The sequence below is a fragment of the Felis catus genome, chromosome B3 (assembly GCF_018350175.1).
Source record: "Felis catus isolate Fca126 chromosome B3, F.catus_Fca126_mat1.0, whole genome shotgun sequence".
Lineage (NCBI taxonomy): Eukaryota > Metazoa > Chordata > Mammalia > Carnivora > Felidae > Felis > Felis catus.
In genome coordinates, this window is record NC_058373.1 from 36,524,258 (window position 1) to 36,534,099 (window position 9,842).

The window sequence follows — 9,842 nt, forward strand, 5'->3', positions numbered from 1 at the left end:
AGAAAAAACACCTTATCTATAGTGGAAAAACAATCTGAATGACAACTAGAATTCTTATGAGAAACCATGGAGATCAGCAATATTTGTCAAGAGTTAAAAAAAAAAAAACAAACCCAAAACTGTCAACTTGGAATTCTCTATCAAGGGAAAATATCCCTCAGGATGAAAGAATGATCAATACCTCTCAGATGAAGGACAATTGAAAGAAGTTGCTGTCCAAAGACCTACCCTAAAAGAATGGCTAAATGAGGTTTGTTCAATAGAAAGAAACTGATAAAAGAAGGAATCTTGGAACACTGAGAAGGGAGAAAGAACAAAAGGAAGAGCAAAAGCATGAGTAAAAGCCTGAGTAAATGCAACAGTTTCTTTCTCTTGAGTTTTCCAAATTACATTTGACAGCTGAAGCAAAATTTGCAATACTCTGATATGGTTCTCAGTGTATGTAGAGGAAATATTTAATGCAATTAGGCAATTATACTGCAAATGGGAGAGGTAAAGGACATAAAGGGAGGTAAGGTTTTCTTTAAAAGAATTTTTTTTAACATTTATTTACTTTTGAGAGACAGAGCACAAATGGGGGAGGGGCAAAGAGAGAATGAGACACAGAATCCGAAGCAGGCTCCAGGCTCTGAGTTGTCAGCACAGAGCCCAACGTGAGCTCGAACCCACAAACCGTGAGATCAGACCTGAGCTGAAGTCGCATGCTTAACTGAGCCACCCAGGTGCCCCAGGGAGGTAAGGTTTTGACATTTCATTCAAACTGGTAAAATGTTGATACCAATAGACCATGATAAGTTATATATGCATAATGTAATACGTAGGTTATACAAAGAAATACACTCAAAAACACCTTAAGTCAGATGGAATTCTAAAAAAAAAAATCTGTATCTCTCAATATAAGATGGGTGCTATCTGACCATGTAATATACAACTTATGTTTTAAAAAACAAAGGCTTTTTTTTTTAATTTTAGGGAGAGAGAGAGAGAGAGAGAGAGCATACGAATGGGGGAGAGGAGCAGAAGGGGAGAAGAGTAGTGTTGGAGAGGAAAAGTGGTGGGGGGATAGAGAAAGGAAGAGAGAATCTTGAGCAGGTGGCATGCTCAGGACAGAGCCCGCTGCAGGGCTCTATCCTACGACCCGGGGATCATGACCTGAATCAAACTCAAGAGTTGGAAGCTCAACTGACTGAGCCACTGAGGTGCCCCTAAAAAAGGAAGCCTTTAAAGCCCAAAAATACTGTTAATTTTTAAATGTGTGGTTTGGTATAAGAATACATACCTGGTAAGGTAGTAGTAAAATGTTCCTTATAATTGGGGGAAACTCAGTAAACTTTTTAACTTTCATACAAAGACAAAGAAGTTAAAGTTCAATGGAATACCTCTGGTCCTTGTGCTTTAAGGACTCACATGTTTTTACTTTGCCCATGGCCTGTAACCTCGATAGGGAAACTGGTGATCACACTCAAAATTTAACTAAGAATCATGGATGCCCATTTTTTTAAAGGTTCAAATATAACTAGGATTTTTATTACCACAAGAATGAAAAATGGAATGGTTTTATTGATAAGGAACTCATGTATATAAAGCTTAATATAGACCCAAGCAAGGAATCATGTATAGGTGGACCAGACTCTGGTTGAATGTCCTTAACTTTGGAGAACAATTTCTTTCTATTTTCCATCCATGTCATTAAGTGGGCTCACAAATAGACTTCCCTTATTCTACAGAAGTGCTGCAAATAAGAATTAATATCTGAAATATTTCATCACATAAGAACTGCCAGCTAACACACCAACACCTTCAAATTAAAATGAACTTAAATCACAAAGATGAAGTACTTCCAGCTCAAATCAAAGTTCTAATAACTGTGCTTCATTAGTGGGGTACACTCAAAGAATGGTCACAAAGAGAAACATTCTATCTTGTTATTCATCCAGCAGTTTTCCTATAATTTGTTAATTCACATTTAAATTTTTGCTGACAGGTAAAATGAACAATTATGTTCCCATGAATTAAGTGTTCCAGTTAAAGAAATATAACTTTAGGGTTGGGGGTGGAGGAAATAGAGAGTCTGGTAAAAGGGTACAAACTTGCAGTTATAAAACGAGTAAGGCCTGAGGATCTAATGTATAACATATATACACTTGATCTTAGCCAAAAGGCCGAGAAGTGATAATGTATAACATATATAACATGGGGACTATGGTTGATATATACACAAAAAGGTAATTATGTGAGGTGATGCACTAATTAACTCAATAGTGGGAATCCTTTCACAGTATAGACATATATCAAATCATCACATGGTATACTTTAAATATATTAGTTTTCTCGGTTACACCTCAATAAGGCTGGGGGAGAAAAAAGAACTGTAACTTTGGGCTTTGCACTTCTTGGTATTTATGTTCTTGGTTAGTGTCTTCCCATAATGAATATGGGCTTGCCCAATGTGACTATCTTGGCCTATAGAGACATTAGTGAGTCTAACACAGCTTAAGCTTGATAAGAACTTACATACTGGGGTCCTGTAAAACTCCCTTTTAGAAGCAAGCTGCCGTGGTAGAAAGACATTTGGGCTAGACTACTGAAAGATAAGAAATCATTTAGAGAAAGACCTTGGAAGATAAGAAGCCATGTTGGATGTTCTCATCCCACTTGAGCTTCCAGCTGAATACAGCTGAATGACTGACCTCAACTCCACCTTATGAGGCAGAACTGTCCTGCTGAGCCCAGTCAACCCATAGAATCATGAGAAATAATAAATTTGGGGGGTGTTACTTTATTCTGCAACACATAACCAAAAAAGTGTCATATATTTATGTACACACACACACATTTTTAAGTAATCCCTACACCCAACATGGGGCTTGAACTCACAATCCTGGCATCAGGAGTCACATATTCTTGGGGCACCTGGGTGGCTCAGTCAGTTGAGTGTCTGACTCGGCTTAGGTCATGACCTCGCAGTCTGTGAGTTTGAGCCCCACATTGGGCTCTGTGCTGACAGCTCAGAGCCTGGAGCCTGCTTCAGATTCTGTCTCTCTCTCTCTGCCCCTCCCCCACTCATGCTCTTTCTCTGTTAAAATAAATAAACGTTAAAAAAAATTTTTTTTTTGAAGAGTCACATATTCTACCAACTGAGCCAGCCAGGCACCCCAAATTACATTTTTTAAAAGGGATACAAATTTAATTCAGGTAAAAGGTTAAAAATCAGAAAGTCATCCCAGGAGTAATGTTAAATTTTAATTGGAATCAAAACAAACTGATGACTTTGAAATATATCTCTTCTAGTTCTGTTCAATAAAATGATGTAAATAACAATATCACCCCATCATGTAAGTCCGATATGTATCCCAGGTACTTTAGTCTCTAATACTATGTCCTATGTCTCCTCAGAAGGATGGTCGATCCCACTGAAAGAAGGGAAGATAAAAAGTGGTCTTGGGACAACCAGCTAATAAGAGAAAACAAGAAGTCTTTAAAAACACATGAGATCCTACCAAAACAACACAAAAAACAGCTCAAAAGAACAGAAAGACAGGACTTTTTTCTGATAAAACATCGAAGGACAGCCTAATGCAACTACTGTTATGCCTCCCCTCTGGACATTCCACATTAGATAATATGCTCCTCATAAACATTAATGAGGTATGTCACAACATTGCATGTACAGGTTTGAGAGACCATAGCCTTAGGCTTTGAAACAGTGTAAAGTGAACTTGCAGCACCAGAACCAAGTGAATTTGATCTTTTGATTGTACTTGAAATAAATAAAAGGAATCTGCTTTTCTTTTGAATTTATTTGCCAATACATTTCAACAATTATTATTGCTGTTTGCTGCTTCACTACTTCCTTTGCCTTCTGAGGTCTATTAGGACAAAGGCCTTCCTAGGGACAAAGACAGACGCCAAAAAACTTATATATTTAGCCTTCTTTAAACACCAATCTAGAGAAGCAAGTTAAGAGGTTTTCTGATCCTAGCTTGAAACAATCCTATATCATTAACTCTACTTTTGCTGATCGATCCAAAGAGATAACCAGGGGGAAAAAAAAAACAATTTAATTATAAGATATAAAAAAGAGCCTGCATGGCTCAATTGGTTAGGAGTCTGACTCTTGATTTTGGCTCAGGTCATGTGATCAAGGCTGCGTGGGGCTCTCCGCTGATAGCTGGGAGACTGCTTGGGATTCTTTCTTCTTTTCTCTCTCCCCCTCCCCTGCTCACATGTGTGAGCACACATGACCACTCTCTCTCTCAAAATAAATAAACTTAAAAAAAAAAGAAAAAAGAAAAAGAGCCCAAAAGCTAGTATTTCACATTCTTGTGTTTGTAGCTTCAGGCTTATGAATATTTGGTGACTTAAAATTATAAAAGGCAAATCGTATAATTTATTTTAATATTTAAATATATAACTATAGATACTTTCGAAGTTATAATTTTCTTTTATAGCAACCAGAACTCTCATTAAGAAGTAAAGCAAGTTATACACCACCAACACATTAAAGGGGTATGATTTTTAAATTTGGTAATATTTAAAACTAAAACTATGGAAAAATCAGATACAAGAAAATTAACTGAGTGTACATAAATTTAAGTAGATGGTACAAAGGTGATGCATGCACCATCAGGAGGTGTATGCATGTGGAAGAATCCAAGCCTCACTCATGTCAAACTGAACTTGGATTAAACTGGTACTAGCTAAACTTGGGTTGGGCACATTAGAAAGGTATGGACAGTTAAAAGAAGTACTGAGGTCTTCAAAAAAATGTAATTACTTAATAAAATACCTATGATATTTGTGTAAGATGACCTCAAAACTGTCTTAGTATTCTTGGAAAAAAAAGCAAAACTGTACTTTTCATTATAAAAATCTATGTGCCTTTTCTTTGGCCTGACAGCATTTTTTATATGACTCTCACCCACAAATGTTGGCATAGTGGCCATATAAAATAGAAAACACAAATTGGATTTAAACCAAACACAAGGATAAGCCTGGTTTCTTTTGGTGTACTTACTCCAAAAAATAAATAAACAGAATTAAAATTACCAAGAGAAAGAGAATGAGAGAGACAGAGAAAGTAGCCATGTAAACGTTGCTCTACATATCCCTTAATCCAATCCTGTGGAAAAGAAGTCAATTACATTTTCCAAGATATCCTCTGTGATCTGTATACATTTTCCTTATGTCTTGTGTCATCTGTATCTTCAACACAATACCACTCCTTTTTCTTTTCATTTCCTGCGAGCTTTACGAAAGCTTAGGGAAGAGGGCACACATACAAAAAAGAACAAGCCATGAAATGATGCAGTTAAGCAGGAGACTGCACTGAGTTAAGGATCCAGCAATCGCAGAGTATGGTGTGTGACAATATTAACGTCACTTCAATTAAAGTCTCCATACATGTCAGTCAGTTGCGACTTACTGATCTATGGCTACCAAAATGCAATAACTGATGTTAGTAATAATGACCATCAGACATCACGAAAAGATATCTTCAGTATATTGTTCCTTTATGGCAAAGAAGAACATTTTTACAAAAGATCTTTGTTTAAAATAGCTAACAATCATAAATGCCACTACTTAAAGGGATGACTTTGGTATATGGCACTTTATCCAGAACTTTTCTCACCAGTATTCACGATTTAGGCTGTGCTGTATTTTCACTTCTTAAATCTAATTTTTTACTAAGACCTTTTAACAATTCTGAAATAGAGTTCTTCATAACTGGCATGCTCCTTAGTACTTTTTTCACACCTACCTGTTAAACTTTATTTATTTACTTGGGTAGGTCAACCCCAACGTTAATAAAAGTTACAATGAACTACAGTTAAACTAGATGGATGAGCCTCACAGTTACATCTGGAATATCAGACATGTACTTAAATATTTCAAGGTGTCCTCGTCAACATAGTAGTCTTAGCACGTCTGATCTTGATCTTACTAGTTTTCAGCTATTGGGGAGGGGCAGGAACAAGTCGTAAGTTAGAATTCTGCTCAACAGAGGTTTTGAATCCTGTGCACTGGAGGATCCACTGTTGGGGGGCATAGGGGGACACAGAGTGTCCTAGGCAGCCACCTCAATCCACCTACTCTCCGTGTTTCACCACAGGGGTCAAACTTTTTCTGTAAAGGGCCCGAAGTAAACATTTTAGGCTTTGCACGCCATCCCGTCTCTGTGGCAACTACTTAACTCTGCTGTTAAACAATGCGGTAAAGCAGCCATGGCCAATTAATAAAGGAATGCGCATGGCCGTGTTCCAATAAAACTTTATTTATCAACAATGCCACTGGAGTTTCATAGTTTTCCACAAGTCAGGAGCGAGTATATCTCATATTCACCTTTAAAAATGTAAAAGCCATTCTTGGCCAGCCGACCTTACAAAAACAGGCCCACTTGGCCCCACGGGCAGCAGTTTGCAGACCCCTGCTTTCTCTCACACGCAGCGACTCTGGCCAAGGGGAACCAGATTAATGTCAAGGAACGTGTCCGCCAAGGGTGAGGAGGTCACACCCGCCAGCCCAGTGTGCCCAGCCCGGCGCATCCCGGGTGATGCCTGGGACCCGCTGCATCGCTACCGGCGGCGCGCAGGTCGCGGCGGAGGAAGGCGCGAGGAGAGGGATACACCTCCACAACGGAGGCCAGGACCCCGGGCAGTGAGGTGTGGGAAGAGTTCAGGACCGGGTCTCCGGCGGGCCCCGGAGCAGGGAGCTTCCCCCAGGACTGTCCCCTGGGTCGCTGCCGCCGCAGGTCGGTCACTCACTCGGAAAGGCAGGCACGGATGAAAGCCATAGCAACAGCACAACTAGGACTAAGAACTTCATGGGCACCGTCCGCAGCACTCCGCCATGCGACGGGAACGTCCTGGGCCACCAGGCCGGGTACCTCAGGGCCGAAAAGAGAGGGTGTCAGCCGCGACAGTCCCTCCTCAGGGCCGTGGGCGCCCTGCAACGGTTGTCCCCAGCGCGCAGGCGCAGCGAGGGCTTGGGGGAGGGGAACGCGAGTGGCCGAGGCCCGCCCCTTCCTGGACCAGCGCGCAGGAGACTGGGCCACAACGTTCTGCCCCGCCCCGGTGCGCATGCTCGCTTTGGTTCCCAAGCTCCGTGGCGGGCGCGGGCTCCGAATGTCTTGACGCCCGGGCGACTTCTGGAGCTACGAGGCCTGGGATGTGGCAGAGCTCGGCCGGCCGGTGGAAGCTGGGCGTGTGGCGGTGCCTGGAGGGAGCTATGTGATGGAAGACATGGACAAGTAGCCTGGCAGTCGCAGCCGCGTGGAAGTGCTGTAGTGGGGGAAGCACTAGGCACTGTGGGCACAGAGGAGCCCCCCCTCCCCAACCCAAAAGGGCGGGGAGGAGGTTACCCCCCCCCCCCCCCGTGAAGAAAGCTGGGCGCTCCCACTCCCAGAGAACCGGAAATCGTTCCGTCTAATTGCAGCGATTGGGAGGGAGCAGATGTTGGAAGTGAGAGGGGAGAGCTAAGTAGTCATTAAAGCCACTTTAAGGGGCTTGGGTTTGTTTTGTTCAAAAGACGCCCCCCCCCCGTTTTTTTTTTTTTTTTGAAAAGACAAACTATGGAAACAAGCTATGGCGAATAGACAGGTGGGTTGTCTGGGGTTAGGATTGGGGAGAGCGTGACTATAAAAGAGTATGTATGAGAGAAGAGGAGTGATGGAGAGTTGTGGTGGCCTCATTCTATACGTGTGTTAAAATTCTTAGAACTGTTGGGGCGCCTGGGTGGCTCAGTCGGTTAAGAGTCCGACTCTTGGTTTCGGCTCAGGTCATGATCTCACGTGTGTGAGTTCGAGCCCCGCATAGGGCTCGGTGCTGACAGCACAGACCCTGCTTGGGATTCTCTCTCTCTCCCTCTCTCTGTGCCCCTCCCCCACTCACTCTCTCTGTCTCTCTCTCAAGAATAAACAAAACTTAAAATTCTTAGAACTGTACACCACCAAGAATAAGTTTACCATAAGTTTACCATATGGTAATTTAAAAAATCCATAGGCACCCATATACTCTGCTTCAGGAAGCAAAGGGCCTGGGTTTTATTCTGAGGCAATGGGGAAATACTGCAAGGTTCAGAGCTGGGAAAGGTATAATTAGATTTGCATTTCAGAAAGCTCTCCTTGCAATGTCAGGAATGGGTTGGCAGGAAGGAAGCAAGACTGAGAGTCAGGGAGCCAAGTGAGAAGGCTGTTCCAGAAATCCTGGCATGGATTGATAGAGACCTGGACTCATACTGGCAGAGGACATGGGGCCTGTGGACAGAGTTGAGAGACATTTAATTAGAATCGACAAAACTGGGAGATTGTCTGAATGTGAGGACTGAGGGAGGAGATCATGCTCATGTTTCTGTCTGGAGCCCCTGGCATGTGGTGTGAGATGGGGAATACAGGAGTTTGGGAGGGGCAGTGGAGGAAGAGAAGTTTAGTTTCAACATTGTTCTGTTGAGATGGGCTTGGAACTACTACTGGCGGGGCCTGTCCAGTGAGCAGATGGATGCAGGGCCCCAGAGAGAGCTGAGGTGAAGAGGGAGGTGTAGGAGGCGTCAAAATCTAGAAGAGGAGAAGTGTGAGATTGCCTGAGGAGAGCTTTCAGGGTTGAAGGCCACTGGGCCTAAGTCAGATCCTAGGAAACATGGCAGGCTAGAAAGAGGAGGAGGGACCTGCAAAGAAGACTGAAAGTGGGGAGAGGAAAACCAGGAGAGAATGAAAGCTTCATTGGAGGGGGAGAGTCTAAGGCTGTCACATGCTTCTGAGAACTTCCATTTAGCAACAGGATCCTTGGCAGAAGCAGTTTCAGTGGAGTGGTTTATGCAGAATCCAGACCATGTGAGTTGAGGAATGACCAAGAGCCAAGGAAATAGGGACAGCTAGTACAGACAACTTTTTCACGGTTGGTGCAGGAGTCTTGGATGTGCTCCACCAGTGTCTTAGCAGCCTTCTAGAATCAAATAATTACAACTACTTGGAAAGCAATTTGGAATATGTAACAACCCTTAACATAATATAAATACTATTTTATAAGTTATATAACATAAATTCAGAGGGGGATATGTCCTAAGATAGCCGTAATGGATCATTATCTATAATATAATAAAAAAATATAAGAGAATGGTACATTTTGTTTATAAAAGAACATTCTAAAATACTGTTAGAATACTGGGCAACTATTAAAATGGGGTTCATAAATTATATCTAATTTGGGGGAAATGTTCCCATTGGAGTGGATTATATTTGAGTTACTAATTGAGGTCCCACCCTCCCTGGGCTTCCTTGCCCCACTACCTTTCATTCCACCTTAATGCATGAGCCTCAGTGAAAGACAGCTAGAATCTTGAACAGACAAGTCAAAAGAGGGGCTGGATTTTGTTTTTCAATTCATGATGTGGTTGAAAGTTAAACCACCTTTATAGGAGTGGGTGCTTAGGTGAAAAGTTTTGTTTCTGTTCATCTGTTTTGTTTGTATTTTTATTGGACATGCTTGACTTTGAATATCAAAAGCCAAGGAAACTGAGGACAGGAGAGCATAAACTATAAATTGGGGGTATCACCCCAACACAGACTGTGGTTTGCAGACAGAACCCCCCTGATAGGTTTTGGTGGTTGCAGAGATTTGTTCTCCCAAATTTAGTGAAAGGCTGTAAGTGAGAGGTTCAAATACGATGTCAGTTTGTTAGACCCAGGGTTGGGTTGTTTTTTGCTTTTTTGTGTGTTTATATAAATCCGGTAACACCTTAGCGGCTCTCATGGATCATCCAAATGGACGTGTTGAAGGGCACCTGGATGGCTTAGTTGGAAGAGCGTTCAACTCTTGGTCTTGGGGTTGTGGGTTCAAGCCAAATGT

At 42.1% G+C, this 9,842-nt stretch overlaps 1 protein-coding gene across 1 annotated transcript in view; it reads right to left on the minus strand.

Moving 5' to 3' along the window:
- Positions 1 to 7,025, minus strand: part of SPESP1 (sperm equatorial segment protein 1) — a 32,569-nt gene extending 25,544 nt beyond the window's left edge. The window contains exon 1 of the mRNA XM_006932437.5: positions 6,765 to 7,025. Coding sequence (XP_006932499.3) covers positions 6,765 to 6,825 — 61 coding nt within the window. The 5' untranslated portion in view covers positions 6,826 to 7,025. The remainder of the gene's footprint in view (positions 1 to 6,764) is intronic.
- Between the last annotated feature and the right edge of the window lie 2,817 nt (positions 7,026 to 9,842).